At 44.7% G+C, this 20,738-nt stretch overlaps 1 protein-coding gene across 1 annotated transcript in view; it reads left to right on the top strand.

Moving 5' to 3' along the window:
* Window positions 1–9,368, top strand: part of kcnd3 (potassium voltage-gated channel, Shal-related subfamily, member 3) — a 340,961-nt gene extending 331,593 nt beyond the window's left edge. Inside the window, exon 8 of the mRNA XM_078546430.1 lies at window positions 8,237–9,368. Coding sequence (XP_078402556.1) covers window positions 8,237–8,435 — 199 coding nt within the window. The 3' untranslated portion in view covers window positions 8,436–9,368. The remainder of the gene's footprint in view (window positions 1–8,236) is intronic.
* The last annotated feature ends 11,370 nt before the right edge of the window (window positions 9,369–20,738 follow it).

Below are 20,738 nucleotides of genomic sequence, written 5' to 3' on the forward strand. Positions count from 1 at the left end.
ATGGACCAGTCCAATGGAAGTCTGTGGTTGCCAACACCCTCTTAGGGTATGGTACCTGGAGGGGGAGGAGTGTTGAGGGAGGGGGCAGAGTATTCTAATGAATTATCAGTAAGCCAAGGCATTGAGCTTTAGGGATTATTTCATCTTCAGGCCTCTTTTACTTAACCAAATCTTGGGCGGTAGCAGCAAAACCAGGAATATACCCAATTGAGAAAAGGAGCAGGAGCGAGATTAGTTTTGTTTTTTTATACCGCCAGTTGTGACCTGGAAGGCTGATTCAATAATAACTTTCAAAAAGGAATTGGATAAGTGCTTGAAAAGGGAAATTGTGCAGCGCTATGGAGAAAGAGCAGGGCAAGGGTGGGACTAATTGGATAGCTCTTTCAAAGAGCTGGCACGGGCAAGATGGACCGAATGGCCTGCTTCTTTGTGTAGGAACCTGCCTTGGCTCATTACTCTGCTGGCACATGAACAGAAGCAGAAGCCTCACACAGGAGGTATGGTCAGCCCCCATTCGTGTGTCACACCTTGACCATGACAATTTAACCATCATCCATTTCAACCCAACAGGTGCAAAGCATTTGTTGCTGGGTGTGTATACATTGCTCACTGTTACTGAGTGTCTGCTATTCATGACTCATCTAAAATAGTGTTTGTAAAGAGCAAATATTAATGTACAATCCCTTAAGTGACACATTGATCTAAAAACTGCCCATTCAATCCAACTTTGCAACTTTTGGTATAATGGATAAGTTCATGCATTTTTCAAAACACTTAGAACTCAGAGAAGTTACTGACTGATTTATTATTGAAGATAGGGCATCAAATATTGATAAATACTATGCTGTTTCAATGTTCAGGGAAACTATCCCTGAAGTGGCGTCCTGTGTGAAATGATTATCAACAGCCCTGTTATCATCTGACACCGAGTGGGCCCGTTAATAGTTAAAAGGTAAAACTTCCTAGGATGTATCTGAAGGTCTGACGGTGTTGAGGATGAAAGGCTGCTCTGAATTTACTCCCTTCATCTTGGGAGATGGATTGAAGGATTAGGCAAGCACACACCTGTTCAAAGACCATAAGGAGGATACGAAGCCTCTATCTGTGGGTATAGTCCATTGTTTAAGAAAGGTCTATGAAAGACAATGATGTCAGAATTATCTCGATGACTGCGATTAAGGGCGGAATTTTCCCAGATTTGCACTAAATGCGGTAGCGGGTGGGTAAAATGACGTTTTACCCACCAGCCGCTATAACGGGTTTTCATGCCTTATCGTCCCAAACCCGCCACATTATTTATGCACTCCCGGGAAACACGCCATTTCCATGGCGGACGGACTCTCATTCTCCCGCCCGCCATCACCCCGCCGCTGCGTCTCACACCAGGCGCCATGTTTAAAGTCCAGCCACAAGCGCACATCTCAGTGCTTCCAGCTCACCACTGCTGCACGGAAGACATGGCCCTGAAACTGAAGAAGAAAACAGCCCCAGGATCAGCGGCGCATCGCTCGAGCGACCTTTGGAGGCCATGGAGGCCCGCTGGGATGTTCTCTACCCCTGCTCTGGCCGCAGGATGGGCAGCAACATGACCAATCTGGCTTGGGAAGCAGTGGTGGTCAGCACCAACGTCCTTCAGAAGAGGACAGCCACCCAGTGCTGCAAGAGGGTGAATGATCTCTTCTGTTCCGCCAGGGTAAGTCACTCTTTTCATCACTCTCAACTCACACTCACAAACCCATCACACATCCACAGGGCCCTCACCCACTGCCAGTTCAAGGGACATCACCATTCACTCTCTCACACTCACCATCATTGTCCTCATCCCGTCCATGGGAACACTCAGCACCCGCACAGGCCAGGCATACTTATCATCTGGCCTGGCAGGCATCCTGCTTACACTCTCTCCATCTCTATCCATGCAGGACAAGCTGGCACACAACAAGAGGGAGAGGTCGCAGACCAGTGGAGGAATGCCTGAAATTGAGGCCTTCATGAACTTTGAAAACAGAGCCATCCAGCTGGCAAGAGAGGGTCCGGACTGTTCCTGTGCTGACGGTGAGGTCGGTGTTGCTCTACCAAGTAAGGATCCAGGAGTGCAACATCCATCAGACATCCATGCTGTGAGTGACATGTCCTCTTTCACAGGCCACTGCTATGCACTAATTATCTCTCCTCGCTTTCATAGGCACATCTGCCAAACAGCCGACAGAGTTCATGACCCAGGGCCTCCAATCAAGCTCCAAAGATTCCTATGAAGAGGAATCTAGAGGCACCCTCCCTAATGTCCTGTCACAGTGCTCACCCACACCCTCCACCAGCGCAGAGATACACACCTCGGTGGGACCTAGCTTTACAGTAGCCTGGAGATCACAGTCTGGTGAGCACATCGCACTGTCTGATCCACAGCAGGTGGAGGCAGGGACCTCCCACGTGTCCGGCACCCTGAGCACTGCTGGAGGCCAGAATGTTGCTGAGTCCGAGTCAGATGACAAACCTCTGGCCTCGGTCATGTCACAGTTGCTGGAGCTGCAAAGGCAAACTCGGGAACATCAGGGAGGGATGTCTGCTGCACTCCTCAGGTTGTAAGGCACGAGGGAGGAGTAGATCTGCCTTCAGTCTGAGGTGATAGCACCAAGGCAACACTGGCAGGTTGGCAGCCACCATGAAAACCTTGGTCCAGGACGTCGCTCCTGCACTGCTGCACAGGGTCAGCTCCATCACTGATGCCATAGTTATTCTCCAACAATGTATACGCGAGAGGGGTACTGGGCAGCTCAACCTCACTCCAGCTACCCCTGCTCCTCAAGGAGTCAGCCAGGGGCCCCCGGGCACCCATAGGGAGGAGGATCAGCAGGTGCAAACTCTGGGCCCATCCATCCAGGTGACTCCGAGAGTAGCCGGCCCATCCGACTCCCCTCTTCCTGTGACCTCAGCAGCTCCAGCTCCACAGGCCAAGGAGGGTGTCACTGACACACAGCAGGGCCCTGAAAGCAGGCCGGGGCCCTCCAAGTCTCAGCCCTCCAGAGGACGCCCACCAATGTCATCAAAGACAGGGAGCCACAGTCAGCAGGCTGCCTCCACCTCTGCTGTGGATGTCCGGGGAGCACCAAGATGTAGCGACAGGGTTAGGACAGTTAGGGAGAATTAGTTGCACAGCCTGGGCACGGGTGTTAATCACTTGTACATACTGTTCACTATTGTCAATAAACCCCCAAGAATGTCTCCCTGCCTCTGGCTCCTTGTTCCGATGAGCAGTGTTCTTGCCACTCAGATGTGAAACCTTTCTGCACAAGATAAAGGCAGGTGTCTCAGTCCAGGGCCTCTTCCCTGTGCTCTGTGCAGCCTTCAGACCAAAGTGATGGTCCAGCCTCACACTCCCTGGACACATTACTGATGCCTGCACCTCGATGGTGCTGGTCATTGCTGCCAGAATACTACGTTCTCTCACTCTCTCCGTGTGCTCTCAGCACCTTTAAGGCAGAGCTGGTCCCCATCTCTTCAGCATCTGTGATCACTGATGCTGTGCTCCAGCTCCTGAAGGGTTGAGGTGCTGAAGGCGGTCAATGGATCAGACGCTTTGAAAGTTTCATGGCTGCATCTCTCTGATATGACCCTGATCACAGAGTCCAAGCGAGCTGCCCTCGGCCAGACAGAAGTCAGACATTCTCAGAGGCTATGTGAAGATCTATGGAGTCTCGTCACTGCATGTTCTCATCACCCTCCTGTGATCAAACGATTATTAGGTCCTCCACTGCGTCTCCATGACAGGAGCACTCTCACAGAGAGTATTTGCGCTGCCATAATCCAGACTGGAGTCAAACGTTCACAGATGCGATGTGAGGGTCTATGGGGTCACCTCACTGCATGTCGTCATCATCTTCCACAAATCTAGCAGCTATGAGGGCCTCCTGAGTGTGCCTGCCTCGTCTAACCAGCTCGAGGTCACCTGTGGAGCCCTGAAAAGAGCCACTGGCATAGATACTGAGCTCTGTGGTCACTTTCACAGCCACTGGCAGTGGATGCCCTTCATGTCCCCGTGGTGCCAAATCCTGCAGTAGCTGGCAGATGTGACCAACCAATTCCCTGGACAATTGCAGTCTTCGGTGACACTGGTTCTCAGTCATCTGCAGGAATGAAAGGTGGCATCTATAGTGTCGCTAGGTGCCAACCAGCGATGGCTCACTGTGGCTCTTGGGTGGCATTTGCTGGAGCCCCAGCTGCCCCTTCTTCCTGAGGTTGCTGCTCCTGCCTCTGAGCAGCCAGGAGCCTCAGTCGCTCTCCCCCCCCTGTCTTCTTCGCACTCTGTAGACCATGAGGCATAGAGTTAGTTTACCAGGCTCCATGATCCTGATGTACTCCTCCTGCAGGATGAAAGAGAGAGACAAGTGGTTAGCATGGGTGTACTAAGCACCTGTCCTGGTTAAGTGTGACGGCCCCTTAACACATCCTGGAGAGTGCTGGCCACCACTTGGATGGCCAGAGATTAATGCGCTGCATGGCTGCCCTGTTAGCTTGAACCATGGTGGAGACTGGTCCAAACTAGGATACTGAGATTGTAAGGGGCTATGAGTGCCTCCAGCAGTGACTGCTACATGACCTATAAGATTTAGCGGGGAGATTGTACAACGTGTGCAGTCCAACTGCTCTACAGTCCACTGTTATGAGCCAACCTTTTGGTAAAGCTGAGTTATTTAAAAATTCCAGAGGGAAAGTTTAAACAACTGTCATAACCTATATTTTTAAGTGGTATGTTTGAGCTTCAACTCTAAATTCAGGAATCAGACCATAAGTTCTCAAGAGGTTTTATGTTAAACTAAATGAAACATTTTATTAATTTACACAAGTTAAAATATATACACATGGCTACAAATTACTACTATCATAACTTTTAACAAATTACCAAACTAATCTCCATTAAGGCAACAGCAACCCATAGATTTAACCAGACACCAGGCAAAGCATTTTCACCTTACAAATTCAAAATGAGGTTCCTTTCACTTTGGTTCCTGTGGAGGCAGTTGGAGGTTTATAACCGCCTTTGATCTCACATTGCCTCTGCTCTACACACCTGAAAATTATGATCCTTATACCTAGCACAGCTCATTGAATGTAAATTCTTATTGTATCACCAGCCTCTTCTTTCATAGTACCAATTTTGTTAGTAATATAAACATTGCTTGGTCTCTGCTAGCTAGGTGCCAGATTTCACTCCCCTTCTTGAATGCTCAATTCAAAAAATGCTAATGCACTCTACCTCTCTTACATCTCAAGACTAGTACACATCAAAGCACTCAGACTAGCTGGCTCTAATCCAATTAAGACACACCCACAGACTAAACCTCTATTTTAAAATGGGTATACGTACACCACATGGACTGCAGCGGTTCAAGAAGGCGGCTCATCACCACCTCCTCAAGGTCGATTAGGGATGGGCAACAGATGCTGGCCTTGTTAGTGGCACTCGTGCCCATGAAGAAATAAAAAAATGTTCAAGAATTGTATTCGGACGAGAAAAACTTGAGGCATGACATGGATACATTTAGCAAACTTATAAATGCATTCGAGAATATTCAACAAAGTTTGTCATCTGCTAAATGGTCACTCTTTCACTTTCATTCTTCAACTTCCCTTTCTTTACCCTCATGTAACCTTTTTTATCTTTTATTATCTTCACCACTGAGAGTGAGCAGAGGCAATGTTTTTGCCTCCGTTTGTTCATAAACAATATATTTTAAAATCTAATGGACAGATTTCAACAAAACTTGGTACACAGATGGGGTATGGCCCAAGGAAGAAGTGATTAGTTTTCAGCAAAGGACATGGACTCAGATCCTGGAATTTATTGAAGGATCGATTAACACTGAGAGATGGGGCAAATTGACTTTTATTTACAATGTTTTGGGTTATTTTATTTATAATATTGTTGGTTGTTTTAGAATGTTGTGGGTCGTCTCAGCTGCTGTGGTTGTCACAGCTGGCAAAATGTGGGCAGTGTTTTCAGAGCAGGTTGTTGTACGTGGATTGGCCTGAAGCTTCTTCAGTGAGATGGGAGCTCTTAATAAAAAGATTTTGTTTTTCAGCTTTCCAGTTAAAGAACTTCAAACAGGCAGGGAAAAACCTCAAGGAAGTGATGTGTAATTGTAATAATATTGCGGTAGCACAGTGTGGCTGAAGTATCTGTTCTGCTGACTGTCCTCTTCATCTAGTTAATACTACTGTGATCAGTGATCCTCTAACCTTGCCAACCTTATTCTTCCTAAACTTTGAATATACAACCCTTTCTCCTTTTCATACTCCTGCCTGTTTCCTATTCCTTATGTCCTCACATTATTATGTTTTATTTCATTCTCAGGATTGAGTATTTTGACAAGGCTGGCATTATTGCCCATCCTGATTGTCCTTGAAAAGGAAATAGTTTCTCCATTTCTACCCTACTGAATTCATTTTACATTTTTTAAACTCCTGAATTAGATTACCCCTCAATCGTCTATACTCGGAATACAAGCCAAGTTTATGCAACCTGTTCTCCTAATCCAGCCCTTTTAAGCCCCGTTACTATTCTGGAACTGCTGCGGTCCGTGTCTTGAAGACGTAGCCACAGTGCTATTGGGTAGCCAGTCCCTAGATTCTGATCCAGCGAAGCTGAAGGAACAGCTGAGATGTGTTCAGGTCGGGATAGTGTGTGATTTCTAGAGGAGCTTGAAGATGATGGTGTTCCCATTCACTAGCTGCCATCCTCTCCAGGATGGTGGAGTTGAAGAGTCCCTGCAGTGCTCCCTGCAGGCGGTACACACTGCTGCCACTATGCGCTGGTGGTGGAGGGAGACAATCTTTAAGGTGCTGGAAGGGGTGTGCCTTATTGAAAGAGCGGCTTATAGACTGCTGCTGCGGCTGAGCAGTAGAACCTGAATAAACAGCAGATTTATAAATAGGTAGAACCAAGGCAGATAAAACTTAATTCAGATCTGTCCAAGGTCTTACACACTGGAGGAAAAAATAGGAAACATACTTACTGAATGGTGTTGGACCAGCTAACAAGAGACTGATGGAGATCTAGGAATGACAGCAGACTCTATGTTGACCATATTGAACAGTTAACAAAGCAAATAGAATACTGAGCTATATTTTTTTAAAAGGATTTGTATTTATATAGCCCCTTTCACATTCTCAAGACGTCCATTGTAAATTCGTCCTCATTTCTTTTACAGACTAACCCAGCAGCCAAGCTGCACACAGTAACAATCCACAGATGACAATTAAATAAATGATCTGTTGGTCTAGTGTGGCTGGCCTTGGTTGAGGGATGAATGGTAGTCAGGGTGCCAAGAGATTTCCCGCACGTTTCTTTAAGCAGTGCAATGAAGCATTAACACCCGCTGAAGTTCGAGAACTCTATAAATGGTCATGCTTTATCATTGTAACCTATTTAGCAGATTTTACACAAAGTGGTTGTTGTATTTTTTTTATTCAGTTAAATAAAGCATGAAAGCTAGAGAGAGAGATTTTTTTTTAAAACTTTCCGAATGCATGAAAAATGGATGAACAATCTTGCCATTCTCCTCAGTTTGGAGAGTTGTCCTTTTTTAGCCGTACTATTGAGTTACGAACCTAACAAGTGGATATATTCTTCAAATTTACAAGTAGGCCAGTCAGGCTGGACATGAAGAAGCACTTCCTCACACAAAAGGAGGTAAAATCCTGGAGCTGTCTCTCTCCCCCAAACTGCTATGGACACTGGGGATCAACTGGAGATCTCAAGCTGGGGATGGATAGGTTTTGGTTCAATAAGGGTATGAAGGCAAATGGAACAAATGCCACTGAGGAGCAGATCAGCAATGATCTAACTGAATGGGGAGGGGAGGTAGTTCTGAAGGGCTGAATGGTCAACTTCTGTTCTCAATGTTCCCAAAACAGAGCCAGTGCTTGAGTTGCTGAATGGGGAGGGGAGGTAGTTCTGAAGGGCTGAATGGTCAACTTCTGTGCTCAATGTTCCCAGAACAGAGCCAGTGCTTGAGTTGCTGAATGGGGAGGGGAGGTAGTTCTGAAGGGCTGAATGGTCAACTTCTGTTCTCAATGTTCCCAAAACAGAGCCAGTGCTTGAGTTGCTGAATGGGGAGGGGAGGTCGTTCTGAAGGGCTGAATGGTCAACTTCTGTTCTCAATGTTCCCAGAACAGAGCCAGTGCTTGAGTTGCAGGCAGTAACCATCCGTTTTTTTTTTCTCCATCTTCATTGCAGTCGTTCCAGCCTGAATGATAAGTCAGAGGAGAGCCTGAGAATCAACTGCAAGAGTTCCCAAATCACCACGGCGATAATCAGCATCCCCACACTGCCTGGCACTACACCTGAGGGGGAGAATCGACCTCCCATCCCCAATCAGTCCAGCACCAGCATGAAAACCACAAGCTGTAATATTGTAAAAGTGTCTGCCTTGTAAAAAAAAATAATAATAATAATAATAATAAAGCCCTGCCCTAGCTCTCAGTCACCTGACATCCTCAAGATCGCATGACACTGGCAACCGCATGGCAAGGGTGAAAGGGGAAAATGTGGACGACACCAATCCCTATGAAAAGGGCGAGGGTGATCTGACATCACCGCGTTTGCGTCTCAAAGCAATGGCACAGTTTCAGTCAAACGTCTATTTCCGTTTATTTATTTATTTTGTTTTTTGATGAGGAGAATACCGGGGAAGCTCCCTGACTCAAGAGGACCAACACTAGAGAGGCTGGCTCAATGCGGGACACTCTAGAGCAACAGGAGTTACAAAAGGAGCCAGCTCCGCATTGCTTCGTTTTTAAGCACTGTACCTATCTTAGGTGACGTTTAAGATGGATAATATTTATTCACAAATTGGAAATGTGACAAGGCGAGCCAATTTCAAAAAAAAAAATCACGCCAGCAGGATTTTCTTTTTTCAATGTGGGAGAGTAACTTTAAAAACTAAAAGAACGGTGGGTCATGAAAGACAAGAGATTTAGGCTCCAGATGTTGTTGTAGTCACCATCTTTTTGACACGTTTCCAGTGTGCGTTACACGTGGAATAGAAGACAGCTATTAACCGTTGATGGCGGGTAACTCGTCTGCTTATGGTCTATAGTAATAATAAGAGCTTTCATTTCTGCTGTTTAATCCATGTGACATCTCAGTGTGTGTTGCTCGCAAGAAGCAGCATTGTGTGAACATGGTGTTTTGTCAGTTAAGTACAGTCTGTGTGCGTATTGTGAGCAGAACACGGTACCCAGCAAATTAAGTAAATTCCATGCACTGATTTCTCTCTTCCCAGTTTCATTCCATTCACCCTCTCACTTACGTAGTGTGACTTTATTAGAGTTAGTTAAGGGAAAAAAAAACGGTTTCTGTATTTTGCAAAAAAAAAACTTAAGTGTGAATTGAAAACTTGGAGACTTGCTTTATTCTTAAAATGTTTTGCTTCCTCCTTCCAGAACTTCAGGCTTGGTTTAGAAGAAATAAAACAAAAAATGCTGGGAAACACTGAGCAGCTCTGGCAGCATCTGCGGACAGAGAAACAGAGTTAACATTTCAGGTCAATGACATTTCATTAGAACTGGAAAATGTTAGAGATGCAACAGATTTTAAGCAGGGAAACGGGGAGGGGAGGAAAAGGACACAAAGGGAGGTTTGTGATATATCTGGGAGACAGGAGAGATGAAATGCCAAAAGGGATGATGGTGCATGGCAGAAAGAGATGGGAAAGGAGCAAGTAAAGGAAGGTTGGGTCTAGAGGAGGACTAAATGGGAATAGCAGGATTATTACCATAAGACCATAAGACAGAGGAGCAGAAACCAGGCCACTCGGCCCATCGAGTCTGCCCCGCCACTCAACCATGGCCGACTAGTTTGTCAACCCCATTCTCCCGCCTTCGCCCCGTAACCTTTGACCCCCTTACCAATTAAGAACCTATCTATCTCGGTCTTAAATACACTCAATGACCTGGCCTCCACTGCCTTCTGTGGCAATGAATTCCATAGATTCACCACTCTCTGGCTAAAGAAGTTTCTCCTCATCTCTGTTCTAAAAGGTCTTCCCTTTACTCTGAAGCTGTGCCCTCGGGTCCTATTCTCACCTACTAATGGAAACATCTTCCCCACGTCCACTCTATCCAGGTCTTTCAGTATTCTGTAAGTTTCAATCAGATCCCCCCTCATTCTTCTAAACTCCATCGAGTATAGACCCAGAGTCCTCAAACGTTCCTCATATGTTAAGTCTTTCATTCCTGGGATCGTTCTCGTGAACCGCCTCTGGACCCTCTCCAGGGCCAGAACATCCTTCCTGAGGTACGGGGCCCAAAATTGCTCACAATATTCTAAATGTGGTCTGACCAGAGCCTTATAAAGCCTCAGCAGCACATCCCTGCTTTTATATTCTAGTCCTCTCGAAATAAATGCTGTCGTCCGAATAAATTGAGACAGTTGTTATGATCTGGAATTGTTGAACTGAATGTTGAGTCCAAAAGGCTGTAAATTGCCTTATTGAAAGATGAGCTGCTGTTCCACAAACATATATAGCAATTCATTGGCACAGGACAAGCGATGAGAGCAGAGAGGTCAGGCAATTTCAGAGCCAATGTCCAGTTCAGGAGCTGGCGATTAAAAAGCACCCAATCAGCAGCAAAAAAAACTTGCATATATATTTCCCTCATTAAAGTTGTAAAATGTCCCAAAACTTGGTCAAAGGGGTTGGCTTTAAGGAGCATCTTAAAGGATGAGACAGAAGCGGAGAAGTTTAGAGAGGGAATTCCAGAGCTTAGGGCCTGCACAGGTATGGAAAGAGAAGTAAAAGATAGGGAAAGAAAGACTGATTCAACTCTAATTTGCGCATTCTCTTTCTTAGCTCTTCCTCTGTTTTTTTTCTCAATCCTCATGAGTCAAGGAGATTGGTCCCAGATATCCTATTGTCCTCACTGCGCTATTATCAGCTCACAAGTTAGGGCATGCAAAAGATTGAGCTGAAAGATGCAGAAAGAAGTCTAACTAAGGAGGCATGCAACGAGATGCCCCTCTCAGTGGATGGGGGAGAAGCCAGCAACAAAAGAAATATAAGACCTTGCATTGATATAGTCACCTTTCACGTCCTCAGAATGTTTCAATGCACTTTATAACCAATTAATTACCTTTGAATCTCTGTTATAGGAAAAAAAACAGCAGCTAATTTGTCCCCAGCAAGGTCCCAATGACAGCAATGAAATGCAGTGCTGGGAGCACATCTTGGAAAATCCGGCAAACACTGCTTGCAATTTTCCAACTTAGTTTTAATGGTTAGTGCACACCCAAATCCCCAATATCTACTCCTAGCAAGCAATGATTCACAACATTTCCCCGGTTCGCCATTAATTTGAGTGATGGTTGCCCTGGTCCACCATTATAACCTCAGTGAGAGTTCAGTTTGAACCCTGGAGAAAACCATTTGCATTGTTCCTCCGGGTTTGCGCTGAAGTTATGGCAGGAGACTTTGGGATCCTCCACATAGCAGTAAGTTTGATTCCAGCCATGGGCATCCCACTTGGGTTGAGGTCGGGAACTACACCTCCATCCTGTTCTCTCAGCTGGGGAAGGAGCAGTGCAGATAGGAGGGCCAGTCAGGCTTAATTAATAGAGCATTAAAATTTAGGTTGTCATATGCTACCAAAGTATTGTTCTGGTTATTACGTTTCAGGTACCTCGGAACTTCTTTATTTATTTTTGTATCCTATTAGAATCCTGATGTGAATGTTTACTTAAGGGCCAACAATGTTTTGGGATGCATCATATACAAAGAAGGAGCTCATCAATGTTTCATGATTTGGCACAATGAACTCTCTTCCAATATTTCGCATAGGGTTGACAAAGCTCCCCTATTGCCTCCAGTAATTAAAGGTTAATCTTCCGCACTTTGCTGTAAGCAGCCTGGGAGAAATATCATAGAGGTTATTCAATAAGTATCAGAGTTGGGGATAAAAAGAGGATCATTAACTGGCAGTCAGGGACCTTCGGGCTGAATTTTCCCGCAGGTGTCAGGAATCTGACATTGGGGTCTTATGTGAGGCCCAAGTTTGCGTTTGTTGCTATAGCGCCTGCCAGTGCAACTTCACATGGGGCAAGTTCCTGACTGGCCGCCTCCATGTTCGCCTTCCAATTAATCAGCTGGTGGGGGGGAGGCCCAATGAGAAGGCCCGCAGCACTTAACAGGCCAGCAGCCCGGCAGGAAAAGTAGGCCCTGCTGAGGTAGGAAAGCAAGCGCGAGGGTGCATAAAATGAAGGCGCTGTCAGAAGCCTGATGAAAATTTAAAATTAAAGACGGCCCACAGCGTTTAGTGCCATCAATGTGATGGGATACCGCTCCACCAACGTCTGCAGCCTTTCATTCTTGCGGCTCATTCACTGGGACAGTGAGATGAGGCACCCTCAGCGCCCACCCCGCCCCGCCAGGCTACCTCCAAGCAGCTGCTGGCCACCAGGCTCAGTGGGGTGGGGAGGGGGACTAGCCCGACTCTGGCAAAATGCTGACAGGTTCTGAAAGTGGCCCCTACATTGGCCACTTTCATCTTTGGTGTGTGTTATCAATTTCCCCTGGTAGTCCTTCCCTGGGAAACATGCTGGGAGGCGGGAATAGGTCCAACCAGAATTGGCATCCCTAACCCCGCACTGGAAACCCGTCATAGGGAAGAGCTAACACTCTCAGATTATTTTAGGATTTGCATGATTTTAATCTAAGAGTGGAGGGGTTAAAAAAGGATCTTCAGGACTCAAACCACTGATATTTTCAGATAGGTTGTTGACTAATAAGATTTTTGTCTTCCCACACATTCATTCTCCTAATTGCCTGCAATATTCCCAGCACCCATTCCACTTCATTCCCCTTCCTTCCCTTCCACTCTTTTCCCCTCACTTCCCTCTCCTCCACCCCACATTTCTCACTCACCTCCCCTTTCCTCCACTCCCCTTCCTTCCCTCCCTCTCCTTCCCTCTCCCACCCAATCTCCTCTCCTGCACTCCTCTACGCTCTCCCATTCTCTGCATGCTCTTTCAGGAACAAGTATTTGGTTTCAAAGCTACTTATGAAATTTTGACGATGGAAATTTTTTTCCAAAAAAGCCTCATATTCTAAACCTGAGCAATTTTTTTTTTCGTTTTGTTTATATTGAACGGAGTATGGATCATTCCGGATTGACAGTAGTGTTAGGGATGTTGGAAAGGAGGATATGTGCACACCTCTCTTCCACTATGATTTCATGTCTATAACAGGAAAACACATGTGTCTGAAGAACATCCATCATTTCTTAATCTGTTTTTCTTTCTCCAGATTGGGAAGGCTGAGTTTGAAGTAACTTCCACTTTGTTTATCAGCCCCAATATCCTATGTGTTGCCACTATTGCACCCTATTCTACCAGATGGGCTGAAAAGTAGTATTTCGACACAATTGCAACCCATTTGTAGCAGTCACATGTGAAATGTACCTAGACTATTAGAATGGCTTCATGTTCTTGTGTTTTTTTCCTGAACTGTGTGCTGTGTTTGTATTATTTTAACTAGTCCCATTTTTAATATTTGTATTGAGACCTTCCTGTTGGAGACTAAGATGAAAAAGCTTTTGGAATTCTCCATCACAGTTCAACAGGAAGACAATGTAGGGAAAGTGCCTATGGTCATATATTCTCAGCATCAGACGATCTCTGTATTCATCGTACGGTAGAAGAGATCAATAAACTTGATAGTGGTGAGACATTCTCTTTGTCACCAAGTGTGATGCCTCTTTCAATTGTAGCTCAGTCTCTGTTTGTGGCAACCACTGCAACCACTCGCCAAGGCTCCTTCAACAGTACCTCCCGCAGCCTCTGCTACCTAGAAGGATAAGGGCAGAAGGCGCATGGGAATACCACCACCTCCAGGTTCCCGTCCAAGTCACACACCACCTGACTTGGAAATATATCACCGTTCCTTCATTGTCACTGGGTCAAAACCCTGGAACTCCCTTCCTAACAGTGCTGTGGGTGTACCTACACCACATGGACTGCAGCGGTTCAAGAAGGTGGCTCACCACCACCTTCTCCAGGGCAATTAGGGATGGGTGCTAAATGCCAGCCTTGTCAGTAATGCGCATATCCAAGAATTACTTCTTTAAAACAAAAACCTTTCTGAGACAAAGAGGTAAACCATTTCACAAAGGAAAGTTCTCCCTAACCACCAGCCAAAAACAGAGCAAATTCCCAATGGAAACTCACCAGCAATCTCTTAAGATACCTTCACTCTGGGCCGCATTCCTAGGTGAGAGTGTGAGATTGATGAATCACCTTTGTAATATCCGCATAAAACCTTACATCACAGAAGGAGGCCATTCATCCCATTGTGTCTGTTCTGGCTCTTCAAAACAGCTATCCAATAAGTCCTATCATCCCCCCCCACCACCACCCTCACCCTCCCGCTCGGTCCCATAATGCTCTGTCTTTTCCTTTTTAGGTATTCATCTAATTCCCTTTTGAAAGTTATTATTGGATCTGCTTCCACTGCCCTTTCAGGCAGGGCATTCCAGATGTCAAAACTTGCTGCATTAAAAATTTCCCATCACCTCCCCTGAATGTTTTGCCAATTATCGAAAATCTGTGTGCTTCTGATTACTCTGTGCCAGTGGAAAGAGTTCCTCTCCATTTACCCCATCAAAGCCCCTCATAATTGTGAACACCTCAACTAAATCTTCCCTTTACCTCTCTACTCCAAGGAGAAAAAAAATCACCTCCTCCAGCCTCTCCACATAACCAAAGTCACTCGTTCCTGGTACCATTCTGATAAATCTCCGCAGGACACAGATTTACACCCGTTATTCCTCATGTAGCAAATTACGACAGTTGGCTATGCAATGAAGAAGCAGGGGCTAGGTTTCTGATTGGTCAATCTTCACTAATTAATTTAATTTCTAATTAATTTCGACTAGTCTGCTCAGAAGAAGTGAAATCGTTGCACACTCAACCAATGAATGATGCTTGGCCCTGAGGGACTAATTAAGAACGTTTTGTAGATTATGTGTTGGAGGCGGTTCAGAGGAGATTTACTCAATTGATGAGCATATTGTCTTATGAGGAAAGGTTGGACAGACTGGGCTTGTTTCCACTGGAAGTTAGAAGAGTGAGGGATGACTTGATTGAAGTATATAAAATCCTGAATGGTATTGACAAGGTGGATGTCGAAAGGACGTTTCCTCTTGTGGGTGAGTCCAGAACTAGGGGGCACTGTTTTAAAATTAGGAGTCGCCCTTTTAGGACAGAGATGAGGAGAATTTTTTTTTCTCTGAGGGTTGTGTGACTTTGGAACTCTCTGCCTCAGAAGGCGGTGGAAGCGAGGTCACTTAAGGTGTAGGTAGATAGGTTCTTGTTAGGCAAGGGAATCAAAGGTCATCGGGGGTAGATTGGGATGTGGAATTCAAAACAGAAACAGATCAGACATGATCTTATTGAATGGTGGAGCAGGTTCGAGAGGCCGAATGGCCTACTCCTGCTCCTATTTCATATGTTTGTATGTAAAATTTGGATTGGGTAGAAGTCCTTTACTCACATTTATAAATTTAAAAGGAAATAGTTTCAAACCTGCCTGCATATAAGACTGACGATGCACAGACTTGGCAGAAAACAGACTCATTAAAAAGGTGAAAAAAGATTAGAAGTGTAAAAAGATAATGCATTCAAAAATGACACCTTGAAAATGTGGACACTTCTAACTCCCACTAAGGATCAAATATTTTCCACTTTGTCTCTTTTCTGCCCCCTCTAACTCTATCCCTCTCCATCCATGAAAAAACCCAACCTACAAAACATCAAGCAAGGTGCGATTAAACTGGTTACTTTAACATCAGTTGTTGTAAGGGAAATAATTAATAAAATTGTTTTGTTGCCCTACTGTTTAAACTGGAACCTGGTTTCAGCAAAAAATAATTCCTTCTATTTATACAACACCTTTAATATCGTAAAACATCCCAAGGCAGTAGTGTTAGCAAACAAGATTTGACACTGAGCCACAAAAGGAGATATTGGTGTTTGTCATAGAGGTAGGTTTTAAGGCACATCTTAAAGAAGGAACAGAAGGGAGAGGAACAGACAGGTTTAAGGAGTGAATTCCAGAGCTTAGGGCAGTTGAAGGCATGGCCACCAATGGTGGAGCAAATAAAATCAGGGGCGATTAAGAGGACAGGATTAGAGGACAGGAGGTAGACTGTTCAATCACAAACTGTGAATATATATCAGAATTCCTATACCTTATTCTATTTAGTGTTTGCTGGCTGTAGATGAAGAGATTCAGCTATTAATTGAGACAAAGCAAACCATAATTGATAGGTAGGATTTGCAGAGGCAACATAAGGAAAAACGTTTTATGCATCAAATTGTTATGATTCTAAATGCACTGCCTGATTATGATGATGGATACTGCTTCAAAGGGGAATTGGATAAATAATTGAAGGAGAAAAATTTCAGGGATGCGAGGAAAGAGTGGAGGAATGGGACTCCTCTTGCTCTTCGAAAGAACCAGCACAGACTCGATGGGCTGAATGGACCTCTTCTGTTCTATTGTATGATGCTATGATCCTATGATCTCAGTCACTGGTGAACCAAAGGATTTGCTGGCACTTTTGTAGGCAGTTTGCTACAGGTTCTTATTTCTTTCGCATTATCTCATTGTGTGTGCGTGTTTGTACAACCCATTCTTAGGGTGTGGAGGTCACCAGCAAGGCTAATAATTATTTCCCCTCTCTAGAAGGTGGTGGAGGGCATGCTTCTTAAACCACTGGGGCAGTTTGATACAACTGAGTGATTAGCTAGGCAACTTCAGAAGGAAGTTAAGAGGCAACCACATTGTTGGTGTAGGACAGGAGTCACATATGGGACCAGATCAAGTAAGGATGACAGATTTCCATCCCTAAAAAACATTAGTGAACCAATGAGTTGTTTCTACAATCCAAATTCCTCAAATTTACTTTAATTGATGGAAACATTTTTTAAAAAATACCCAGACATTTCAAGTCTATTTCTCAAGAAGTAGTAAACAGAAAATTAATATTCCCTTTATTAGTCCAGACCCCTGGATTAACTAATAAAGTAACACGACCACTACATGACCACACCCAAGAGTTTGATTGGTGTTCCCATTATATTCTGTACCTGAGGGAAATTAATTATACAAGGCTCCACAGCTCTTTTTGCTGTTTCCAAGGTTCCCAAGAGGAAGAAAACAGGATTAAGTCTCTTATGGTAAGTTATGAATATTTGGGAAACAGAAATTTAACATTGCTTATGAGTAAGCAGGAAAGAATCTTTATTAAACTGTTAGGGATTAGACACATAACCGTCCCTCATTGCAACAGCCACCTTAGGGACATACTCACTGACAGTGGAATAGTTGCCATCTACCCTTCTACCTTACCTATCCAAAATGATTTAGACCAATACCTATTACCTCTCCAATAGGAAGGCTAGAATTGAAACATGTAGAAGTAAATGGCATGGCATCCACCATTAAACTCAGGATGGAGAGGTTATAACAATCAGGAAAGCTTGAACAGGCTGGGGCTCTTTTCTTTAGCAAGGTGCAGGCTGAGGGGTGTCTTGATCGAGGTCTTCAAGCTGACGAAGAGGTTTGATAGAACAAACAGGGATAAAATGTTTTCACTTGTGGTCAAGACCAGAACTAGGGGATCATAAATATGATAGTCACTATTAAACCCAATAGGGAATTCAGGAGAAACTTCTTTGTCCAGACAGTGGTGAGAATGTGTAACTCACTGCCACAGGAGTAGTTGAGGCAAATGGCATACTGCAGATGCAGTTGAGGGGAAGCTAGATAAACATATGAAGGAAAAAGAAGCAGAAGGATATGTTGATGGGGATTCTTTTTTGTTCATTATGTCTGGGCATTGCTGGCTAGGCCAGTATTTATTATCCATCCCTAATTGCACTTGATCAGAGGGCATTTAAGAGTCAACCACATTGCTGTGGGTCTGTAGGCCAGACCAGCAAATTTCTTTCCCTAGAGGGCATTAGTGAACTAGATGGGCTTTCAATGATAATCAGCAATGGTTTCATGGTCATCATCAGCTTTTAATTCTAGGTTTTTCACCGTCTACCATGGCAGGGTTCAAACTCAGGTCCCCAGAGCATTACCCTGGGTCTCTGGAATATGAGTCAGTGACAATGCCACTATGCCACCACCTCCACTAAGCAGAGATGAATAGACATGGCAGGAGCCTCCTGTTGAACATAAACCATGGACCAGATGGCCGGAATGGCCTGTGCTGTGCTCTAAATACCTAGAAATAATTTGGAATAATTAAACTGGCAAGAACTCAAATGCATTCCCATTCACCAGATCTGCTGGACTCAGTGATATACCCTCGTTAAGCTTCTATGGGTCAAACATGGTCAAGAAGGCCATGACATCTATCTCACCTTGTCCAGATCAATGGAACTAGAAGGAGGGAAATTGAAAACTACCTGCAGAATCATTATATCAGTGAGCGAGTGGACAAACTATAGAACAGGTTTCCTAATGAGGCACAGGGGGCAATTAATATTGATTCATCAAATGACTTCTTTCAGAAGGTAACATCTAATATGTGAACAATTTGTGACAAGACGTGTAGTGAGTGTACCATGCTCAGGAGGAACGGGTGAGTTTGGATCTATGGTTCCTAAAGCTCTCCCCCACTGGGGGCTTTCCTCACGTCATGTCTGGCTCTGTCACTGACTCATTGATAGAGTTGATCTCTGTGATTAGTCAATAACTCCATTATCATTGTATCATGTGACCACCAGGGTGGTAGAAGGCAAGCAAGATGGACTTTGGTCTTCTTTCATCCAGTAATTCCTATGTTCCTAAACAATTCGTACTAAAGGATAACATAGGCCTGAATTTTTGCACAGACAGTCTTAGCAAAAATGGCGGCGGAGGCCTGGATGCGGAAGTCCTGCCCCCTGAACCCAGCATCCGTTATTTTCACAGGGGTGTAATGGGGGGAGGTGGTAAATAGCACATCCATGGCTCACGGAAGCAGTGGCATGTGTTAAAGTGCAGCTGCCTCAATCAGATCTGATTTTGGATAGTGGGATGTCCAAAGCACAACTTGTGCACTTTAAACCTGGTAGGAGAAGGTCTAAAGCTGCCGGAGTTCTTTGGAGGGGTAGGATACCCTTTTGGACACGGTCCCGGGAGACCTTTGAGAGAGGTCAGGTGCCCTTCAGGAGAGGTAAGGTTCCCTTTGGGACAGGTAAGGTGCCCGTTGGGATTTATAAAAGTAGACATGAATGTGCACTAAAAGTGCATAAACTGATTGAACTGTCAAGCTCATTGGAACTGTCAAGAGAACTGACAAAAGAACTGTCAAGCTGTCAAGGCATTTAATTGTCCTACTTTTTAAATATTAGAAAGGAAGCTATCTGCGATGTTAAAAAAAAATCAGTGTTTGCTATTTCACTCTGCCTGTTGACATAAGCTTGAGGGTTACCATTACAGGATTTGTGCTACATGACTGATTTCACAACCTATCATTATCACAGTGGGCTGCCTATCAGTTCACTGTTTGATTGACAGCTCCAAGAGATTATGAAAGCTTTCAAGTGGGTCTACGAATATACAAAGGCTTGTTTTTATGAGGGATTAAAGGAAGTTAAAAGTAGTGAATGATTTTTTTTATCAATGAGAGAGTTTTTGAATTAATGAATTCATAATAGACACAAGAGCTTAATTTTAACTCAGCATGAGTACTGAGGTCGTCCCATGGTGGATGCTGGGTGAGTTGGCATGGCAGTAAGGGCAAAGGGTGGGGGGTGGGGGCATGGGTTTACATGAATTGGCACTAAGTTGAAATAGGGGCTATCTACAAAGGACCATGGAGGCTGCTGAAAAGGCATAAATTGGCATAGAGGGTATGATAGGCTATGGGGGGGGTTTGGGTTGGGATCATAAGGTGGCATGGGTTGGCATGGATGGGGACTATGGAGTGTGTGGGGAGTGATGTGTTGTGAGGGGTGAGGGCTGTTTTCTGTTTTATCCATTTCTTGATACCTTTGATAATTTTTGACACTGCAGCCTCTGAACTCTTTTGGGGTTGCCCTCCACAACTCTCATTTTCACCCCCCACACCAACACCCACCACCACCACCACACCCACTCCACCCCCACCACCACCACACCCACCCCATCCCACATCCTCCCACATCCCCACCCCTCCCACTCCCCACCACACCCCAAACCACCCCACCTACCCCTCCGCCCCTCCCCCCACCACCACATCCAGCATCACATCACTGGAAGGGAAACATGTCATGTGACCGAGTCTAAGTTTCACTTTTGCTTTGAGCAGAGCACACACACACACACACAGCTCTGATACCTCCAAGCTTTATACCTATGTATAACTGTTCGCATGTGCCTAGTCTTAATAAATGAACCCACAACAGGTTTACCCAATCCCTTATGAGCAATTGATGTTTTGTGTCTTGTACAGTAAATAAGGCCAAGGAATATATCATTATAATAACACAAGGAGAACTGAAACAAACTGTAAAAAGGGCTTTACTAACATTCAGAATGGCATAAAATTGACAAATGAATTTCAACACAGTTGTGAGGAATTACATAGAAGCCAAAAAATAACGAGGTCACATATTACTTGGAAAGTAAGAATCTAAATGGAATAGAGGAACAAAGGGATCAAAATACAAATATATAAATTATTAAAAGTAACAAGACAGGTGGATA

This window comes from Cetorhinus maximus, chromosome 8 (assembly GCF_964194155.1).
Source record: "Cetorhinus maximus chromosome 8, sCetMax3.hap1.1, whole genome shotgun sequence".
Classification (NCBI taxonomy): Eukaryota; Metazoa; Chordata; class Chondrichthyes; order Lamniformes; family Cetorhinidae; genus Cetorhinus; species Cetorhinus maximus.